Raw genomic sequence first — 23,510 nt, forward strand, 5'->3', positions numbered from 1 at the left:
ACTCTTCTCCGTGAAAGATTACCCAATAGGGATACTAGAGAGGACTTTGGTTTGGCCCTTTTAACCATCTTTTCAAGCCAACATTGGGCCATCAAGCGTATCATCAAGAGACACTGGCCGGTGATTAAAAACGATAACATTTTGGGGCCACTCTTATCAGATAACCCTAGAGTTCTATTTAGGGGTGCCCCAAATCTTAGACATTCAATTGCACCGAATGTCCTAGATCCACCTTCACGCCCTGTCTTCTGTGGTGATCTCCAAGGGTTCTATCCTTGTAGGAAATGCAGGGCTTGTAAAATAAATGTTCCTCATGGTAGAAGGTTTACAGATTTTACCTCTACTAAGACAGGAGTGACGTACCCGATTACATCGTTTATCACATGCAGTACTAAATGTGCTGTATACTTTTTAAGGTGCCCCCGTGGGCTCGAATATGTTGGACGTACTCTCCGCAAACTTCAGGTCTGATGGGGTGAGCATATTTCTAACATCATAGCCGGTTTTGACAAACACAAAGGCCCGGATTCACAAAGCACTTACGCCGACGTATAACAAGTTACGCCGACGTAAGTGCAAATGTGCGCCGTCGTATCTGTGCGCCAGACCCACAAACAGACATGCGCCTAAAACCAGGCTACACCCCGCCGACGTAGCTTGCTCACGCCGGCGTAGGCTGGGCGCACATTTAGGCTGGGCGCATGTTTAGCCATTCAAATATGCAAATGAGGGAAATACGGCGATTCACGAACGTGCGTGTGCCCGGCGCATGCTACGCGAGATGCACGTAAGTTTTACATCCGGCGTAAAGTTATTCCCCATAAAGGAGGTGCAACCCGGCAACAGACATGCACAGGTCTGCACCAGGGAACACAAGCCGGCGTATTGTGCGTTGGACCTGTGTCTGGCTGGGCGTACGTTCTGTTCACGGCGTACAAAGTGATCCAGGGTAGCTTAGGCAGTTTTGCCGGCGTGGTTGTGGGCAGGCGCATGGCGGTGCGTCACGGCGCATTCACAGTTCGTGATACGTACCTGTCTGGCGCTTGGCCCATCATTTGCATTGGGTCACGCCTCATTTGCATGGGTTCACGCCCACTACCACCTACGCCGACGTGCGCCTTCGAAACCCACGCCACACTGGCGCAGCGTTGGGAGCACTGGCTTGCTGAACGCATTGCTTGCCTCTCTGCGCTGCGTTGGCGTAGCGTACAGTGTTTGCTCTACGGCGGCGTAATGTGCGCCCTGCTCTCTGTGAATCTGGGCCTATGTGTCCAAACATTATAACCTGAAGCACAATAGAGACCCAAAGGGTACGGTCTTTATAGCCCTGGAAAACGATGTGCCCCACTGGCGTGGAGGCAATGGCAAAAGGACTATTTCCAGGTCTGAAACCAGTTGGATTTATAGACTTGGGTGCCGCGTCCCAGGAGGCCTTAACCACTTAAGCCCTGGACCATTTTGTTGCTAAATGCCCAGGCCAGGTTTTGCGATTCGGCACTGCGTCGCTTTAACAGACAATTGCGCGGTCGTGCGACGTGGCTCCCAAACAAAATTGGCGTCCTTTTTGCCACAAATAGAGCTTTCTTTTGGTGGTATTTGATCACCTCTGCGGTTTTTATTTTTTGCGCTATAAACAAAAATAGAGCGACAATTTTGAAAAAATTCAATATTTTTTACTTTTTGCTATAATAAATATCCCCCAAAAACATACATATACATTTTGTTTTCCTCAGTTTAGGGCGATACGTATTCTTCTACCTATTTTTGGTAAAAAAATCGCAATAAGCGTTTATCGATTGGTTTGCGCAAAATTTATAGTGTTTACAAAATAGGGGATAGTTTTTTTTTTTTTTTTTTTTTTTTACTACTAATGGCGGCGATCAGCGATTTTCTCCGTGGCTGCGACATTATGGCGGACACTTTGGACAATTTTGACACATTTTTGGGACCATTGTCATTTTCACAGCAAAAAATGCATTTAAATTGCATTGTTTATTGTGAAAATGACAATTGCAGTTTGGGAGTTAACCACAGGTGGCGCTGTAGGAGTTAGGGTTCACCTAGTGTGTGTTTACAACTGTAGGGGGGTGTGGCTGTAGGAGTGACATCATCGATCGAGTCTCCCCTATTAAAGGGATCACACGATCGATACGCCGCCACAGTGAAGCACGGGGAAGCCGTGTTTACATATGGCTCTCCCCGTTCTTCAGCTGTAAGATGTAAGCCGCGCCCTCGTCCCGGATCGCCCCCCCCGCGGGTTACCGACCGCCGCATGTACCAGGGGGGTTCCCGATCGGACCCGCGGAAAGGCGGGGACGTACATGTACGCCCATATGCCTGTACGTGCCATTCTGTGGACGTATATGTACATGCGGCGGGCGTTAACCAGTTAATGTGGAATGGGACATCAACTGCTTTATTACCAATGGGTGATGTCCCCCCTTAGTAACGGTGTCTCCATTTTTTTCCCTTTTAACTTTCTAATGAATAATTAAAAAAAAATATCTTCTTAATAGGAATTTTTTGTTTATGGAATTCCTTATTTCTCCTCTTCATTTAGCAGCATTCTGCTATCTATCCACAAGATGTCACATGTGCTTCAGATCACTGATCAGCACTCTGGGCCCCATTCACGTACATCCGCGCAATTTTGTGCGGGCGTAACGTATCTAATTTACGTTACGCCTCCGCAACTTAGACGGGCAAGTGCAGTATTCTCAAAGCACTTGCTCCGTAAGTTGCGGCGGCCTAGCGTAAATCGTCCGGCGTAAGACCGCCTAATTCAAATTTGGATCGGGGGGGGCGTGTTTTATGTAAATCTACTATGACCCGACGTGATTGACGTTTTTCCCGAACGGCGCATGCGCCGTCCGTGGAATTTCCCAGTGTGCATTGCTCCAAAGTACGCCGCAAGGACGTCATTGGTTTCGACGTGAATGTAAATGACGTCCAGCCCCATTTTCAAATTTCGACGCGGGAACGACGGCCATACTTAACATTGTTACGCCGCACTTATGCCTCATATAGCAGGGGCAACTATACGCCAGGAAAAGCCTAACGTAAACGTCGTAACTTTACTGCGTCGGTCGGGCGTACGTTCGTGAATTCGCGTATCTAGCTGATTTACATATTTTGTACGCGTAAATCAGCTTACAAGCCCCTAGCGGTCAGCGGAAAAATGCAGTTACGATCCGACGGCGTAAGAGACTTACGCCTGTCGGATCTAATGGATATCTATGCGTAACTGATTCTAAGAATCAGGCGCATAGATACGACGGGTCGGATTAGAACTTACGACGGCGTACATGGCGCTGCACCCTGTCGTAAGTCCTTTCAGAATCTGGGCCTGTGTGTACATTTTCTATCTAGCTCCGTGGTTGGTCTGCTGTAGAACCAATGGATATGTTCCATTGGTGTCTTGGACTGCATAAAAGGCGCGTGCGCGGTCGCGTGTGCATGCCCCTGATGACGTCAGTGTGACGAAACGATCGTCGGGCATCACGCATGCGCAAATTTCCCTTAGGCTGACTGGCCTGGATTCAAGAAGCAATTGCGCCTGTGTAACCATAGGTTACACAGCGCAATTGCTTACTTGCCCCGGCGTAACGAATGCTCCTGATTCAGGAACCTCGTTACGCCGACTGCAGCCTAAGATATGCGCGGCATAAGGCTCTTATGCCCGCATATCTTAGGCTGCATTCTTGCGATGGCCGCTAGGTGGCGTTCCCGTTGTGCTCAGCGTATAGTATGCAAATTGCATACTAACACCGATTCACAACGTTGCGCGAGCCCTGCGTACGCAATTTACGTTGTTTCCGTACTGTGGTTTTTGCGTAAGGCTGCCCCTGCTATTAGCAGGGGCAGCCAATGTTACGTATACCCGTCGTTCCCGCGTCGCGAAATTTGAAATTTACGTAGTTTGCGGAAGTGAATCGTGAATGGCGCTGGACGCCATTCACATTCACTTTGAAGCAAATGACGTCCTTGCAACGTCATTTGCCGCAATGCACGTCGGGAAAGTTTCCCGACGGAGCATGCGCTCTATGATCGGCGCGGGAATGCGCCTAATTTAAATGATTCCCGCCCCCTACGGGATCATTTAAATTGCGCGTGCTTGCGCCGGGGAAATTTTGCCGGCGCGCCCGCGCAATTTACGGAGCTTCTGCTCCGTGAATCGAGGGCAGCGCAAAAAAATTGTGGGGGCGCAGGGCAAAAACGTTGCCCTGCGCCTCTGTAAAAAAAAGCGCAATTGTTACTGAATCCGGGCCACTGACGCCAAACAGAGCTGTTGTTTTTCTCCTTGCAAGGATTATTTTATCTCTCTTTTGCAGAGAGTGTCTGTATTTTAATATTGTTATAAATAACCCCTCCTCTTTTTTTGAACGCCTGCACTATGGGAATATTTTATTTTATTATCTCCATTGCGGCTTATTTACCATCACACTTTTGAGTGTACGCTCCATGGGGCAGATTCAGAAAGAGGTACGATGGTGTATCTCCTGATACGCCGTCGTATCTCTGAGTTCCGTCGGTCGGATCTATGCGCCTGATTCATAGAATCAGTTCCGCATAGATCTCCCTAAGATCCGCCAGGTGTAAGTAACTTACACCGTCGGATCTTAGGCTGCAATCTCACGCTGGCCGCTAGGTGGCGCTTCCGTTTGTATACGCGAGGAATATGCAAATGAGGAGTTATGCCGATTCAGAAACGAACGGCCGCCCGGCGCATTTTTTTTACGTCGTTTGCGTTCGGCTTTTTCCGGCGTATACTTACCCCTGCTATATGCGGCGTATCCTATGTTAAGTATGGCCGTCGTTCCCGGGTCGAATTTTTAATTTTTTACGTTGTTTGCGTAAGTCGTTCGCGAATACGGATGGACGTAATTTACGTTTCACGTCTAAACCAATGACGTCCTAGCGACGTCATTTGGAGCAATGCGCGCTGGGAAATTTAGCGGACGGCGCATGCGCCGTTCGTTCGGCGCGGGGACGCGAGCGCGCTCCCGTGATACATCGGCGGCCATAGCCGCCGACAGTATCACTCGGCCTGCCCCGCGGCGCGCCACGTCATCCGCATAGGTTGCATTAAGGTGAAAAAACTTTTACCTTTACAACCCCTTTAAGGTGTAATTTAATTTCCAGCGCTACACTGTTTTTACACATTATTCAAAGTGATAACACCAAAGACACCAACACGAAGTCACATAGACGCGTTTCACACAAACATCTTGTGCTTAATCATTAGGCTGCATTCACATCTAGACGGACGAAATCGCGGCGTTTTGTCGCCTCAAATCGCGGTAAAAATAGCGGCGTTTTGTACCGCGATTTGCGGCGACAAAACGCGGGTATTGTCCGCCTAGATGTGCCCCAAGATGACCCCCTCTATGGAGATGATTGCCATCTCCTAGCCGAACGCTCGAAGACGCCTGAAAAAAAGGTCCGGGACCTTTTTTCACGCCGCAGGCGACAGGCGTCCGGCGTTCGGCGTGGAGATGTGAACCATCTCCATAGAGGGACATGTATTTCCAGCCCTCTGGCGGCAGAGGCGTAGCGCTACAGGCGTAAAAACGCCTAGATGTGAATGGGGTCTTAAGCACAAGATGTTTGTGTGAAACGCGTCTACGTGACTTTGTGTTGGTGTCTTTGGTGTTATCACTTTGAACAATAAATAGCAAATCGGAATTCCTGGATGTGCAGCCATTTCTTTTCTTACAAGTTTCCCACGGAGGCGGGCCGGGGCTGGCACTCTATGAGATATTCCACCTCAGGTTATCAGCATACACCTGGAGCAGCGGCTCTTTTTCTTTGTATATTAGTGCACGTCACTGCTAGTCTATTTGAATGTATACATGTCTCTGATTGGTTCTTTTGTTGAATTCATGTATTGTATTGTATTAGCTGTATTTAATATATCCTTATATGGTCATCTGCTGGGTGGAGCTCACACCCTGTGAGCTCACTTCCTATGGAGGAGGTCACATGCTGTGACATCATTTCCTGCTGGGATTTTAATAAAAGATCGAGAGAGACGTCTCCCGGGCAGGTGATGCTGGGATGCTGAGAACATAACAGTCTGGTGATGATGTCTCTTTACTTAAACGAATGGTGAGTGAATTTTAGCCCAAGATGCATTATTGCATTAAGATGAAGTGTGTGCTTATTTGGAGAAATGGCGGTGTGCTCTGCAAACAAGCAATTCTTCCACATCAATGCTCAAGAGGGTTTAGGTCTGGAGACATGCTTGGCCAGTCCATCACCTTTACCCTCAGCTTCTTTGTTGCCAGCGGTTTAGACATGAATGGCTGTGTTGAGATATTTTGAGGGACAGCAAATTTACACTGTTATATTATACAAGCTGTACACTCACTACACAACATTGTAGCAAAGTGTAATTTATTCAGTGTTGTCACATGAAAAGATAGAATAAAATATTTACAAAAATGTGACTGAGGGGTGTACTTACTTTTGTGAGACCCTGTATTATCTGTGTTCCTCTGTATAAGGATTCCTATCACTCAATCTCAGCCCCTCCCATGTATTATCTGTGTTCCTCTGTATAAGGATTCCTATGACTACGTGTCTCAGTCTCAGCCCCTCCCATGTATTATCTGTGTTCCTCTGTATAAGGATTCCTATCACTCAGTCTCAGCCCCTCCCATGTATTATCTGTGTTCCTCTGTATAAGGATTCCTATGACTATGTGTCTCAGTCTCAGCCCCTCCCATGTATTATCTGTGTTCCTCTGTATAAGGATTCCTATGACTACGTGTCTCAGTCTCATCCCCTCCCATGTATTATCTGTGTTCCTGTGTATAAGGACTCCTATGACTATGTGTCTCAGTCTCAGCCCCTCCCTGTGTATAAGGATTCCTATGACTACGTGTCTCAGTCTCAGCCCCTCCCATGTATTATCTGTGTTCCTGTGTATAAGGACTCCTATGACTACGTGTCTCAGTCTCAGCCCCTCCCATGTATTATCTGTGTTCCTCTGTATGAGGATTCCTATGACTACGTGTCTCAGTCTCAGCCCCTCCCTGTGTAGGAATGTACAGAACTGGTTAATGAGTGTCAGAGACTTTAGTGTCATTTCTCTCTTCTGCTCTCAGCGATGGCGTCTGCTGATCTGAGGAAGGAGCTGGAATGTTCCGTCTGTCTGAACATTTATACAGATCCTGTGACCCTGAAATGTGGTCACAACTTCTGCCGGGACTGTATTGGTCGTGTGTGGGATACACAGGAGGGGTCTGGAGGTTATTCCTGTCCTGAATGTAGAGAAGAGTTCCAGGATCGGCCTGCACTGCACAGGAACATAACACTGCGTAACATAGTGGAGAATTTCCTGTCCACCCATCCAGATCAGGAGGAGTCCGGGGTCTTCTGTACTTACTGTATTCACACTCCTGTACCTGCTGTCATATCCTGTCTGCATTGTGAAGCTTCTCTGTGTGACAATCACCTGAGAGTCCACAGCAAGTCACCAGAACACGTCTTATGTGACCCCACCACCACTTCCCTGGAGAACAGGAAATGCTCCGTCCATAAGAAGATCCTGGAGTATTACTGCACTGAGGACTCCTCCTGTATCTGTGTGTCCTGCAGTTTGGCGGGAGAACATCGGGGACACCAGGTGGAGACTCTGGATGAGGCCTCTGAGATGAAGAAGAAGAAACTGAGGAATGTTCTGCAGAAACTGATGACAGAGAGAGAGGAGATGGAGAAAAGAGTCCAGAGTCTGGAGGAGCACAGGAGGAAAGTACAAGGAAAAGCAGATGATGAAACAGAGAGAGTCACTGTCCTGTTCAGAGACCTCAGGAGACGTCTGGAAGACCTGGAGAAGAGAGTCCTGAGGGAGATCTCCGGGCAGGCAGAGCGGATCTCCGTGTTAATCAATGATCTGCTCCAGGATCTGGAAATAAAGAAGGAGGAGCTGTCCAGGAAGATTGGGGACATTGAGGAGCTGTGTAACATGACGGATCCACTGACTGTCCTCCAGGAATCAGACACAGGTGACTTGTGTGATACTGAGGATGATGAGGAGAGAGAGAGACGTGATAATCTCCTCCATGATGGAGGGGATCTGGATGTGGCGGGGATCTCACACACATTACACACAGGTTTATCTGATATCATGTCTGGGGGAAATGTAGAGAAATGTACAGGCACACATGTCTATCCACACTCTACTACAGGGGGCAAAGGTCACACCAATGCTGAACCATGCAGACCACACCCCCAACCCTACACCACCATACAACCATCCGGGCCACACCCCCAACCCTCCTCCACCATACAACCATTCAGACCAGACCCCCAACCCTCCCCCACCATACAACCATCCAGACCACAGACCCAACCCTCCCCCACCATACAACCATCCAGACCACACCCCCAACCCTCCCCCACCATACAACCATCCAGACCACACCCCCAACCCTCCCCCACCATACAACCATCCAGGCCACACCCCCAACCCTCCCCCACCATACAACACTCACACCTCCAGGCTGGAGGACCAAATATTGGGGCTGTACAGCAAACATCGGGGGTGTCGGGGGTTACAGACATATTACTGGATGTGAGGACAGCTGGTAATTTTCTCCATATATCAGATGACAGGAAAACTGCATCCAAATCATCATCACATCAGAATCGCCCAGAAACACCAGAGAGATTTGAGTATTCTCAGGTGATGAGCAGTCAGAGGTTCTCCTCAGGGAGACATTACTGGGAAGTGGATGTCGGGGGGTCATTGTTCTGGAGAGTCGGGATGTGTTACCCCAGTATAGACAGGAGAGGAGATCAGACACTGATTGGATATAATAAGAAGTCCTGGGGTGTGGAGAGGTGGGGGGGTAATCAGTACTCAGTGATACATGACAGTAATCAGATCCCATTACCCGGCGGTGTCTCCAGTAAGAGAGTCAGGATAGATCTGGATTATGAGGCCGGGCGGATCTCCTTTTATGATCTGTGTGACCCGATCCGACATCTCCACACCTTCACCACCACCTTCACTGAGCCCCTCCATGCTGGGGTATATGTAGGGGGATGGGGATGGGAAGGTTCCTGTATAAAGATATGTGGGGGGAATCAGAAGTGAGAGATCTGCCCGGAGACATCACAAGGGGGATTATCTGATTGGTGATTGGTGCAATACTCATCCAATAGGAGGAAGCAGAGGACAGGAAACATGACTGATTTATTTATAAAGCTGCAGGTTCCGGGGCCGTCATCTTCATCCTAAACCTCACTTCACTACCTAGTGTGTCACTGACCAGGAACAAGCATGCAGGAGGGCAGATTGTTCAGCCTTCACTGGCTGCATGCTTGTTCTGGGTCAGTGACACACTACATAGTGTAGCCAGGATCAGGAGGACGGCCCTGGGGTCTCCACCATCACTGTGTATCTATAGAAGAAAGGTTTGTTTTCAGCTTTGGATGGAGTGGGGGAGGATTAGAACCTCTGTCAGATTTATTTCCTGCTATCTGGGGCTCCTTTATAGAGATTCCCCCTCACTTCCTGTCCTGATGACAACATTTCACCAGACAGGAAGTGAGGTGAACTCTCCAACAGCAACACAGACAGAAATAAAAATCCTTTTCTGTAGTAGAGTAGGGGAAGGATTAGAACCCCTGTCAGGTCTTTATTTCTGTCTGTGTCCCTGGTGTAGATTTTCCTTCATTTCCTGTCTGATAAAACGTTGTCACCAGGACAGGAAGTGAGGAGAAATCTCTCTAATGGAGTCCCGGATGGCAGTAAAAACCTGACAGGGGTTCTAATCCTCCCCCACTCCATCCAAATCTAGAACAATAGGATTTGTCTAGACACACACTTTAACCACTTCAGCCCCGGAAGATTTTACCCCCTTCCTGACCAGGCCATTTTTAGCGATTCGGCACTGCGTCGCTCTAACTGACAATTGCGCGGTCGTGCGACGTTGTACCCAAACAAAATTGATGTCCTTTTTCCCCACAAATAGAGATTTCTTTTGGTGGCATTTGATCACCTTTCAATTTTTTGCGCTATAAATAAAAAAATATATATTTTTTAACTTTTTGCTACAATAAATGTCCCAATTTTTTTTAAAAGACATTTTTTTCCTCAGTTTAGGCCGATATTTATTTTTCTACATATTTTTGGTTAAAAAAAAAATCTCAATAATTTTTGTATTTTCAAATTTTTTAATTTCCGAATTTTACTATTTCCAAATTTCAGAAATTCAGATTTTCGTAAATTTTTTATTTTTCAAATATTTAAATTTCTGAATTTTTAAAATTTCAATTTTTAAAATTTTCAAAATTCCGAATTTCTGAATAAAAAAAAATCGAAAATTCCGAATTTCGAAAATTCGGAATATTGGAATTTTGAAAATTCGAAAACTGAAAAATTGAAAAATTCGGAAAATGAAAAAATCGAAAATTCTGAATTTTTTCATTTTCACATTTTTTAATTTTCAAATATTTAATTTTTTAATTTTTAGAAATTCCGAATTTTCAAAATTACAAATTACGAACTTTCAATTTGTTAAATTTTCAAATTTTTTAATTTTCAATTTTTTAAAAAAACTTGAAAATTAAAAAATTAGAAATTTCAAAATCTGAAATTTCTGAATCTGAATTAGAATAGTATCGAATTTAAATGAATCAGAAATAATGAAATTCTAATTCAGACAAAATTTGATTTTGAATCGTTTTAAATAACTTTTGAATACTTTTTGGAATCGTATAGTTTTCTAATTTCCAAAGTGAATAAAATAGAAAAGAAAAGAAAGGAATAGAGTAGAAAAAAAATCTATTCTATTCCTTTATTTTCTATTCTATATTATTATTTTTGGAAATTGGAAAACTATTTGAATCCGAAAACTATTCCAAATCGATTTGAAAACGAATTCTGAAAAGGAATGAAACAAATTGATGTAAATAACGTAACAAAACAAATGATTGGGTTCTGCACATGTCTCCCTGGAGTCCACATGGTCGGTCCTCACGGTGTCCTGTATGTTGTGTTGCCACCTGCAGTATCAGTCATCTTCTGTACATGTTGTCTGTGTCTTGGATCCTCAGATGTACTTTCTGTGTGTCTTCGGGAGGCGGGGCCAGAGGTCCCCCAGCCTAATCAGGAGCCAGGACCCCACAAAGAACATCCTTGGTGTTTCAGGTATTCTCCCAGGGATATCACAGCCCTCAGGACGGGTCTTACTCCTCCAGGAACAAGAGAGAGACGTTCCAAGCCCCGGCCTATTTATACCCCTCTCAGCCCCCTGCTGGTCACTCACTCTCCTGACCAGGGATTGGCTGAAGAGGTATGAATATGCCGGCCAGGGTCAAAGTTCCTCCACCCCCTATATCCCAGAATTCAGTGGGATGTGGGGAAAGTAGTTGATCCTGCACCAGCTGACTATTAGATGTACGGTGTGACATGGGGGAGGAGTCCAATAATTAGAGCTGTTAGATGAACCCTGGTGTGCTTCTATACCTCTGTTTATTGGTGGCCACCTATGTATTTCTCACCTGTCTTGAACAGCTCCCTATCTGGATACTACAGGCACATCCACATTAGGTGGTCTCAGTGTATGCTGAACTGACCCCCGCTTGGTTGAGGCTCCACCCACCCCGCCTGCTCCACATCCAGGTGGGAATATGGGGGGGGTTATGGATGTGATGACAGTTGTACAACTTTGATGTTTTTACTGGTGTGACAGTTTGGGGGCAGTTTACTATATCCACACTATCTGCAGAGCTATCCCTGAGGGAGGAGCCAAGTGACTCCGAAACGCGTCGGGTATGACTATGCAACCTCTGCATGTAGATCCCAATACTGATACTGTGTGATTTTGTGCCATTGTGTCCCCTTCTTATTACTGTGTACTATTTCTGATAGATTTACTACCTTTTGTATGTAATTCTTTAATAATAAAACTTCAGTTTATAAATCTATGTTTCCTCTCTGAGCCTTTAAAGTCCCATTGAATGGGGGAACCCTCTTTTCTGTAGCAGATATTTACCCTCAAATTTCTGGCAGCAGAACCTAGAACAGGCACTAACAAACGATCACCGATCCCCCTGATTACAGGGAGGCCAAAAACGACATTTACCTAACACTAGTAGCCCACTGAGGGGCGCTACACTCCAATCACTATTGTCCCTTCAGTCCCGGGACCTCTATGATCCTTATGGGGCAGCACAATTGTTACACTTCCTGTATGGACATATTCATTGGATAAAAATAATGATCTGCTTTCCTAATGATGAAATCACATGACTAAGTGCTTATATGCTAATGTGAGGTTCTTTCTATAATAACAGCTTCTCTGTCTAGAATGACTTTACAGAAAGATGTTATTAGAGGAAATTGTTGATCTCCGGATCCTTGGAAGGTCTTGTTGGGGAACATAGAGACAGTTGGTCTCCTTCTTCTACAAGGAGGGATTTGGGAGTCTGGAGGAGGGACAAGCTGATAAGGTGTTCAGAGATAACAGAAATGAATGTCTCTTGTAATGAATTATTATTATTATACACGATTTATAGAGCGCCAACAGTTTTCGCAGCGCTTTGTAATGTAGAGGGGGGGCAACACAATTACAGTTCAGTACAGAAGGGACAGGAGGGCCCGGCTCGTAGAGCTTACATTCTAATGGGAGGGGGTGGTGGTACAAAAGGTAATAGCTGCAGAGAATGATTTGATGGGGTGGCTCGGGGACAGTTGTTAGGTGGGTGTGGCTTCCCTGAATACATGAGTTTTCAAGGATCACCTAAAGCTGGACAGGGTAGGGGCTGATCGGACATACCAGGGCAGGGAGTTCCAGAGGATAAGAGAGGCTCTGGAGAAGTCCTGAAGGCAAGCATGGGAGGAGGTAACAAGGGAGCTAGAGAGCAGGAGGTCCTGGGAGGAGGGGAGGGGACAAGTTGGGTGATATCTGTAGATGAGGTTGGTGATGTAGATGGGGGGCGATGTTGTGAATGGCCTTGTATGTTATGGTTAGCATTTTGAATTTTACACAGTGGGGGAGGGGAAGTCAGTGAAGGGATTGGCAGAGAGGAGCAGCAGTCACGGATCGGTTGGTGAGGTGTATGAGTCTAGCAGCAGAATTCATTATAGACTGAAGGGGGAGGAGCCTGTGTAAGGGTTGGCCATTAAGGAGAGAGTTGCAGTAGTCAAGGTGGGAAATAATCGCGGAGTGAATGAGTTGCTTTGTGGTGTCATTAGTCAGGAAGGTCGGATTCTGGAGATGTTGCGGAGGGTAAGGCGGCAGGATTTAGCCAGTGATTGGATGTGGGGGCTGAAGGAGAGGTCAGAGTCAAGGATTACACCCAGGACCCTCCCATGTGTGGAGGGACCAATGGTTGTGGTGTTGATATTAATGGTGAAGTCCCACTTCACCATTATGATATGTCATTCAGTAAGTTTGAGATCCGTGAGGAGATGGAGGGGGTGAGGTGAGGAGATGGAGGGGGTGAGTTGAGGAGATGGAGGGGGTGTGTTGAGGAGATGGAGGGGGTGAGTTGAGGAGATGGAGGGGGTGAGTTGAGGAGATGGAGGGGGTGAGTTGAGGAGATGGAGGGGGTAAGTTGAGGAGATGGAGGGGGCGAGTTGAGGAGAAGGAGGGGGCGAGTGAAGGAGATGGAGGGGGCGAGTGAAGGAGATGGAGGGGGCGAGTGGAGGAGATGGAGGGGGCGAGTGGAGGAGATGGAGGGGGCGAGTGGAGGAGATGGAGGGGGTGAGTTGAGGAGATGGAGGGGGTGAGTTTTGGAGATGGAGGGGGTGAGTTTTGGAGATGGAGGGGGTGTGTTGAGGAGATGGAGGGGGTGAGTTGAGGATTGGAGAGATAGATCTGGGTGTTGTCGGCATAGAGATGGTATTGGAATCCGTGGGAGGTTATCAACTGGCCCAGGGAAGAGGTATAGATTGAGAATAGGAGGGGCCCAAGGATGGAGCCTGGGGGGACCCCAAAAGAAAGAGGAGCGGAAGAGATGGAGTTGTGACACTGAAAGTGTGCTGAGATAGGTAGGAGGAGAACCAGTATGGAGAGGGAGTATGGAGAGGGAGTATGGAGGGGAGTATGGAGGGGAGTATGGAGAGGGAGTATGGAGAGGGGTATGGAGAGGGAGTATGGAGAGGGGTATGGAGAGGGAGTATGGAGAGGGAGTATGGAGAGGGAGTATGGAGAGGGAGTATGGAGAGGGAGTATGGAGAGGGAGTATGGAGAGGGAGTATGGAGAGGGAGTATGGAGAGAGAGTATGGAGAGGGATGGAGGGGAGTATGGAGAGGGAGTGTGGAGAGGGAGTATGGAGAGGAGTATGGAGAGGAGTATGAAGTAATGGGCATTGGTTTTAAAAAGCTGTCAAAATTCAGCATTGATGTCGGGAGTGGGCGGGACCCACCAGCTATCAAACACCAATCAATGGGATGGGGTCTGGGCGGGCCGCAGCGTGTATGTGGCCATGTCCCTTTCTTAAGCAGCCCAATCATTGGCTGGTGTTTGATAGCTGCTTGGTCCCGCCCACCCCGTCATCGACACAGAATTTTGACAGCTGGTCTCTCTCTGCATGCAGTTACATTACATGACAGTTTCACTAAGTGTCAATATCGGCTCAGTGTGAAACTCCCTCTCCTCTGCCAGTGTCAATCAGTGCCACATGTTAGTGTCACCTCTCAGTGCCAATCATTACCACCTGCCAGTGCCAATCAGTGCCACCTGTCAGTTCCAGTGCCAATCAGTGCCACCTGCAAGAGCCAATCAGTGCCATCTGCCAGTGCCAATCAGTGCCACCTGTTAGTTCCAATCAGTGCCACATGCCAGTGTCAATCAGTGCTACGTACCTGTCAGTGCCAATCAGTGTTTCCAATAAGTTCCACCTGTCAGTGCAAATCAGTGCTTCCAATTAGTGCCATCTGTCAGTGCCACCTGTCAGTACCAGTCAGTGCTAATCAGTGCTTCAAATCAGTGCCACCTACCAGTGCCAATCGGTTCCACCAATCAGTGCCAGTGATTCTAATCAGTGACATCTGTCAGTGCTGCCTATCAGTGCCCAGCGGGCCTGCCAATCAATGCCCATAAGTGCCACCTATCAGTGCCCATCAATGCTGCCAAACAGTGCCACTAAATGCTGCCAATCAGTGCCATTAGTGCTGCCAATCAGGGCCCATCAGCGCTGCCAATCAGTGCTTTCTATTAGTGCCAATCAGTGCCGCCTATCAGTGACAATCATTGCTGTCTGTCAGTGTTGCCTGTCAGTGCAATGAGTGCAGTGATGGGGAACTCTGCAGACAGGCACATTGTTCATGGGGGGGAAGGGCCGCCTTGTGGGGCACAACTGAAATCTGTTGATGTTTATTAACCACTTCAATACCGGGCACTTTCCCCCCTTCCTGCCCAGGACAGTTTTCAGCTTTCAGCACTGTCGCACTTTGAATGACAATTACTCAGTCATACAACACTGCACACAAACTACATTTGTATCATTTTCTTCCCACAAACAGAACTTTATTTCTGTGATATTTCATCACCTCTGCAGTTTTTATTTTTTGGTAAACAAACTAAAAAAGAACAACATTTATGAAAAAAAATAAAGTTTTCTTTGTTTCTGTTATAAAATTTTGCTTTGTCCTTCACTGACAGGCACTGAGGAGGCAGCACCAATGGGCACTGATGAGTCAGCACTGATGAGGAGGAACTGATGGGCACTGATGAGGAGGCACTGATATGTAGAATTGATGTGCACTAATAGGCAGCACTGATGGGCACTGACAGGTGGCATTGATGGACACTTATAGATGGCACTGATGGGCAGAACTGATTGGGCAGGTACTGGACAGGTGTTAATGCTGGATACTGATTGGCACTATGGTGGGCACTGATTTGCACTGTGGTGAGCACTGATTGGCACTGAGAGGGGGTTATGATGGGACACAGACTGGACACTGATGGGTACAATTGATGGGGGCTGTGCTGATAATCAATGTGCTGATTATCAGCACAGACCCCCCCCCTCTGACAAGGAGAGCCGCCAATTGTCTCTCTCTGTCAGTGTGAACCGAGGAATGTTGTTACCCGCACTTCCTGGTTCACGCTGTGATCAGCTGTAGGGATGAGCCGAACACCCCCCTGTTCAGTTCGCACCAGAACCTGCAAACACACCAAACGTTAGTGTGAACTTTAGAACCCTGTTAAAGTCTATGGGACTTGAACATTTGAAATCTAAAGTGCTAATTTTAAAGGCTAATATGCAAGTTATTGTCCTAAAAAGTGTTTGGGGACCCGGGTCCTGCCCCAGGGGAGTGTTTGGGGACCCGGGTCCTGCTCCAGGGGAGTGTTTGGGGACCCGGGTCCTGCCCCAGGGGAGTGTTTGGGGACCCGGGTCCTGCTCCAGGGGAGTGTTTGGGGACCCGGGTCCTGCTCCAGGGGAGTGTTTGGGGACCCGGGTCCTGCTCCAGGGGAGTGTTTGGGGACCCGGGTCCTGCTCCAGGGGAGTGTTTGGGGACCCGGGTCCTGCTCCAGGGGAGTGTTTGGGGACCCGGGTCCTGCCCCAGGGGAGTGTTTGGGGACCCGGGTCCTGCTCCAGGGGAGTGTTTGGGGACCCGGGTCCTGCTCCAGGGGAGTGTTTGGGGACCCGGGTCCTGCTCCAGGGGAGTGTTTGGGGACCCGGGTCCCGACTTCATTCAAAAAAAGTTTTTAAAAACAGACGTTTTTTCGAGAGCAGTGAATTTAATAATGCTAAAAGTGAAACAATAAAAGTGTAATATTACTTTAAATTTCGTACCTAGGGGGGTGTAAAGTCAGCATGTGAAATATCGCATGTTTCCCGTACATAGAACTGTCCCTGCACAAAGTGTCATTTCTGAAGGAAAAAAAGTCATTTAAAAATCACTCGCGGCTATAATGAATTGTCAGCTCTTTGAATTCAGAGAGAATTCATTCATAAAAATAAAAAAAATGACGTGGGGTTCCCCCCAAATTCAATTACCAGGCCCTTCAGGTCTGGTGTGGATTTTAAGGGAAACTCCACCCCAAATTTAAAAAAAAAATGGCGTGGAGTTCCCCCAAAAATCCACACCAGACCCCTTATCCGAGCACGTAAACTGGCCGCCCGCAGAAAAGAGGGGGGACAGAGAGCCCCCCCTCTCCTGAACCGCACCAGGCCACATGCCCTCAACATGGGGAGGATGTCCCCATGTTGATGGGGACAAGGGCCTCACCCCACAACCGTGGCCGGTGGTTGTGGGGGTCTGCGGGCAGGGGGCTTATCAGAATCTGGAAGACCCCTTTAACAAAGGGGACCCCCAGATCCTGCCCCCCCCCTATGTGAATTGGTAATGGGGTACATTGTACCCCTACCATTTCACGAAGGAAGCGTAAATAGTTGTAAAAAACACACACACACCCCATGGAAAAAATTCCTTTATTAAAAAGTAAAAATAAAAAAATCCAGCGGTGGTAATCCACTCTCGGTCCCCGCTCCAACGTTGTCTGTATCCAGCGACGGGTGATCTCCTCTTCGGTCCAGCGATGAGAAGATTGTCCGGGATCCAGAGCGCAGCATAGGAGACAGCCCGGCGAATGACGCTGCTGAAGCTGTGACATTTCTTTTATAGGTGAGGCGGGGCTACCCGCCACGTGACCCCGCCCCCTCTAACGCGAGGGGGAAGCCTGGGCTTCCCCAGTGACGTAGCAGAGGGTGTGTCAGAGGGGGACGGGGTCACGTGACGGGTAGCCCCGCCTCACCTATAAAAGAAATGTCACAGCTTCAGCAGCATCATACACCGGCTGTCCTTGGTGGAGGGAGGCGGCCAGCGATGCTGAGCTCTGGATCCCGGACGATCTTCTCATCGCTGGACCGGAGAGGAGATCACCCGTCGCTGGATCCCGACAACGTTGGAGCTTTATATTAATAAAGGACTTTTTTCCAGGGTGTGTGTGTGTGTGTTTTTTTACAACTATTTACACAATGTACCCCATTACCAATTCACATAGGGGGGGGCAGGATCTGGGGGTCCCCTTTGTTAAAGGGGTCTTCCAGATTCTGATAAGCCCCCCGCAGACCCCCACAACCACCGGCCAGGGTTGTGGGGATGAGGCCCTTGTCTCCATCAACATGGGGACATCCTCCCCATATTGAGGGCATGTGGCCTGGTACGGTTCAGGAGAGGGGGGGGCCGCTCTCTGTCCCCCCCTCTTTTCTGCGGCCGGCCAGGTTAACGTGCTCGGATAAGGGTCTGGTGTGGATTTTTGGGGGAACTCCACGCCATTTTTATTTGGGGTGGAGTTCCCCTTAAAATCCACACCAGACCAGAAGGGTTTGGAATGTATATTTGGGGGGAACCCCACGTCATTTTTTTATTTTTATTAATTCTCTCTGAATTGCCAGAGCCGACAATTCATTATAGCCGCAAGTCCGGTTTAAATGCCTTTTTTTCTTTCAGAAATGACACTGTGTAGAGACAGTTCTATGTACGGGAAACATGCGATATTTCACAGGCATACTTTACACCCCCCCCAAGGTACGAAATTTAAAGGAATATTTCACTTTTAGCATTATTAAAATCACTGCTCCTGAAAAAACAGCCGTTTAAAAAAAAAAAATGTAATTAATACATGGGACAGGACCCGGGTCCCCAAACACTTTTTAGGACAATAAATTGCATATTAGCCTTTAAAATTAACACTTTAGATTTCTCCCATAGACTTTTACAGGGTGTTCCGCGGCTTTTCGAATTTGCCGCGAACACCCCTAATTGTTCGTTGTTCGCCGGACAGGCAATGTTCGACTCGAACTCGAAGCTCATCCCTAATCAGCTGTGATTGGTCACAGCTGTGGTAAGAAGCCTCTGTCAGACTGACACACCGCACTCGCGATCGCCACTCTGCGCGCCCCCACGGGCACACGCCGGCACGTTATCCTGCCGGACATCATCATTTAACTGACTTCATTCATTATTTTCAGGTCATTTTAGCCAATCAGAATTCTGTAAAGAAAACACCAACAAGATGATGTAAGTAAAATTGAAGAGAAAAATGCCGGGACAGCCACACTCCAAAAACGTTCCTTTTATTAAAACTGGTCACAAAAATGACATGCCACAGCAAAAATTAGAACAGAACCTGACGCGTTTCGCACTGTACTTCAGTGCTTATTCATGAATACACACTTTGGGCCAGATTCAGAAAGATCAGCGGATCTTTCTGCGGGCGTAACGTATGTCATTTACGTTACGGCGCCGCAAGTTTTTCAGGCAACTGCTTTATTCACAAAGCACTTGCCTGTAAAGTTGCGGCGGCGTAGCGTAAATCACCCGGCGGAATTCAAATTCGACGGGTAGGGGGCGTGTATCATTTAAATGAAGCGCGTCCCCGCGCCGAACGGACTGCGCATGCGCCGGCCGCGACTGAATCCCAGTGCGCATGCTCCAAATGACGTCGGCAAATCGTCATGCTTTCGACGTGAACGTAAATTACGTCCAGCCGTATTCGCAAACTACGTAAAATTTTAAAACTCGGCGCGGGAACGACAGCCATACTTAACATTAGCTACGCCTCATATAGCAGGGGTAACTATACGCCGGAAAAAGCCGAACGCAAATTACGTAAAAAAAAAAGCGGCGGTCGTTCGTTTCTGAATTGCCGTAAATCCTAATTTGCATATTCCTCGCGTCAAACATATGGAAACGCCACCTGAAATTGCAGCCTAAGATCCGACGGTGTAAGTCACTTACACCTTTCGGGCCAGATTCACAAAGAGATACGACGGTGTATTATCTCCTGATATCTCCTGATCCCCCATCGTATCTCTGACTTACACTGGTCCTATCTATGCGCCTGATTCATAGAATCAGTTACGCATAGATAGGGCTAAGATCTGACAGCGTTACAATGTGTTACACTGTCGGATCTTTTTTTAAATTTAAAAATGGCGCCGGGGGCGTTCTCGCTGATTTACGATAAATAATATGTAAATCAGCGAGATACGCAAATTCACGAACGTACGCGGACCCGTCGCAGTGTTCTTACGTCGTTTCCGTAGCGGTTTTCCGTCGTATACTTACCCCTTCTTTTATCACGCGCAGCCAATGTTAAGTATAGCCGGCGTTCCCGCGTCGAATTTGAATTTTCCTACGTCGTTTGCGTACGCCGATTCACGAACACGGGCGTCGCAAGTCCCGCTCACGTCGCAACCACTGACGTCCTAGTGACGTCAGTGGGAGCAATGCAGGCCGGGAAATTCTACGGACGACGCATGCGCATTTAAATCGGCGCGGGAACGCGCCTGATTTAAATATGACACTCCCCTAGCCGCGGAATTTGAATTCCGCTGGGGGATTTAGGATCCGCCGTCGCAAGTTTGGAGGTAAGTGGTTTGTGAATTAGCCACTTGCCTCCTAAACTTGCGGGAGCGGATCTTAATTCACGTAGATCGAGCGGATCTATAGATCCGCTGAGCTACGTGAATCTGGCCCTTCGGATCTTAGGGAGATCTATGCAGAACCTGATTCTATGAATGTCGCATAGATACGACGGGCCGGACTCAGAGATACGACGGGCCGGACTCAGAGATACGACGGGCCGGACTCAGAGATACGACGGGCCGGACTCAGAGATACGACGGGCCGGACTCTGAGATACGACTGACGGAACTCAGAGATACGACGGCCGGACTCAGAGATACGACGGCCGGACTCAGAGATACGACGGCCGGACTCAGAGATACGACGGCCGGACTCAGAGATACGCCGGCCGGACTCAGAGATACGACGGCCGGACTCAGAGATACGACGGCCGGACTCAGAGATACGACGGCCGGACTCAGAGATACGACCGGCCGGACTCAGAGATACGACGGCGTATCTCTTTCTGAATCCGGCCCTTTGTGTATTGCAGTTCTTTGGGCCATCGCCTTGAACTGGAGATTCCCCTCGCAGTGGCGTAGCGTGGGTTGTCAGCGCCCGGGGCAAGGCAAGTAATTTGCGCCCCCTTAACCTGTGGACTTTTCACACTCCTAGTCCCTTCCCTTCCTACAATGGTACTGACCTACCTGATTCCTATACTGATCACTACACTGACCTCTACACAGACCTACCTGATTCCTACAATCGACCACTAACCTACCTGATTCCTACAATTGACCACTAACCTACCTGATTCCTACAATTGACCACTAACCTACCTGATTCCTACAATTGACCACTAACCTACCTGATTCCTATACTGATCACTACACTGACCTCTACACACACCTACCTGATTCCTATACTGCCCACTACACTATACAATACACTGACCAATCTCATTTCTATACTGACCCTTACACTAACCTACCTGATTCCTACATCGACCACTACACTACACACTGACCTACCTGATTCCTATACTTTTGTTTTCTTCTTTCTTTTTTGCTCTCATCTTTGGTTTACAGATGAAGGATGTATTAGCTCCTGCATATGTACGATCTGTGACTGATGTTTATTTCTTATGTCCTTTATTAGTTTTATGATTGTCTAGGATAGCCTATTGTCTATCTAATGATATTTTTCTGATGTCATTAGACATGTATTATGTTACGCATTCTTATATTGAACAGTAGTAAACCCCTGTGTTTTTATTTGTATCTCAATAAAAACTCTTTCAAGTACAAAAAAAAAAAGTGGAGCGCAGGGCCTGGCAGCCAAAGGGTTAAACTGTACGGAAACTTTCCAGTTTCGGGTTCCTGGAAAAAAACAATCATGTGACTTGTGAGAAATGAGAGCGTCTGATCGGCGAGTTTCATGTTCTCTACGTATGTACTTGTTATCCTGGGATTGGCTACAGTTCAGCCGCCTCCCTCTTGTGTCTTCTGGGGGAGATCTGATCCAGGAGAAGAGACACAAAGGTCTGCGGAAGATTTACCCCCCGGGGTATTATCAGAGGAACCCGACACCTCTGCACTCTAATATACCTTCTTACAGATTTCTACCAAACTTTACATCAACACCGGAATTTATAGTTCCCGACACCCGACCAATCCTGACACTTCTCTCCTACATGGAAAAATCATGAAAATCACACAGAACCTCCAAACACTATGGGCCAGATTCAGAAACAATTTATGGCGGCATATCTCCAGATACGCCGCCGTAATTTCAAATCTGCTCCGTTGTATCTTTACGCCGATTCTCAAAGGCAGATACGTTGCAAACATAGGCTTCCTCCGCCGACGTAACTTTCATACGCCGGTGTATAATTGTGTGCAATTTTACGCTGGCCGCTAGGGGTGCTTCCGTAGATTTTCCGCATCGAATGTGCAAATTACCTAAATACGCCGATTCAGAAACGTACGTGCGCCCGGTGCATTTATTTACGTCGTTTACGTAAGGCTTTTTTCGGCGTAAAGTTACCCCTGCTCTATGAGGCGTAGCCAATGTTAGGTATGGACGTTAGAACAGCGTCAAATTTTTCACGTTTTATGCCGTTTGCGTAAGTCGTCCGTGAATGGGGCTGGGCGTAAGTTACGTTCACGTAGAAAGCATGGAGTATTTGTGGCGTAATTTTGAGCATGCGCACTGGGATACGTCCACGGATGGCGCATGCACCGTTCGTAAGAAGCGTCATTTACGTGGGGTCACGAGTAATTACCATAAAACACGCCCACCTCTTCCACATTTGAATTGGACGGGCTTACGCCGGACAATTTACGCTACGCCACCGTAACTTAGGACGCAAGTGCTTTGTGAATACTGCACTTGCCTCTCTAAGTTGCGGCGGCGTAGCGTAAATAAGATACGCTACGGCCGCACAAAGATCCGCTCATGTCTCTGAATCTGGCGCTATATATGTTTTTTTTTTTTAGCAGAGACCCTAGAGAATACAATGGCGGTCATTTCAACTTTTTGAAGCAGCAATTCCTCAAACGAGTTTCTTTGAAAAAAAAAGTTTCACACTTTAAAAAAAAAAAAACAGTAAAGTTATCCCAATTTTTTGCATAATGTGAAAGATGAAGTTACGCCGAGTAAATAGATACCTAACATGTCACGCTTCAAAATTGCACACGCTCGTGGAATGGCGCCAAACTTCGGTACTTAGAAATCTCCATAGGCGACGCTTTACATTTTTTTCACTGGTTACATGTTTTGAGTTACAGAGGAGGTCTAGGGCTAGAATTATCGCTCTCGCTCTAACGTTCGCGGCGACACCTCACATGTGTGGTTTGAACACCGTTTTCATATGTGGGCGGGACTTACGTATGCGTGCGAGCACACGGGGACAGGGGCACTTTATGTATTTTTTTATTGTTCATTTTACTTAAAAAAAAAATTTTTTTGACACTTTAAAAAAAAAAAAATGTGATCACTTTTATTCCTATTACAAGAAATGTAAAGATCCCTTGTAATAGGAATATGACATGACAGGTCCTCTTTACAGTGAGATGTGGGGGAGGGGTCAGTATGACGTCACATCTCACCTCTAGGCTGGGAAGCCTAAAATAAAATAACGATCCTGGCTTCCCAGCCGAGGCGGCGCAGTTTTTCTGAATGCAG

At 47.5% G+C, this 23,510-nt stretch overlaps 1 protein-coding gene across 1 annotated transcript in view; it reads left to right on the forward strand.

Annotated features, from left to right (window-relative positions):
- Positions 1-6,876: 6,876 nt before the first annotated feature.
- The window catches only part of LOC120946168, a 62,329-nt gene continuing 45,695 nt past the window's right edge, over positions 6,877-23,510 (forward strand). The window contains exons 1-2 of the mRNA XM_040360984.1: positions 6,877-9,099; positions 11,162-11,306. Of these exons, the coding sequence (XP_040216918.1) occupies positions 7,112-9,099; positions 11,162-11,306 (2,133 nt within the window). The 5' untranslated portion in view covers positions 6,877-7,111. The remainder of the gene's footprint in view (positions 9,100-11,161; positions 11,307-23,510) is intronic.

The sequence above is a fragment of the Rana temporaria genome, chromosome 1 (genome assembly GCF_905171775.1).
Source record: "Rana temporaria chromosome 1, aRanTem1.1, whole genome shotgun sequence".
Classification (NCBI taxonomy): Eukaryota; Metazoa; Chordata; class Amphibia; order Anura; family Ranidae; genus Rana; species Rana temporaria.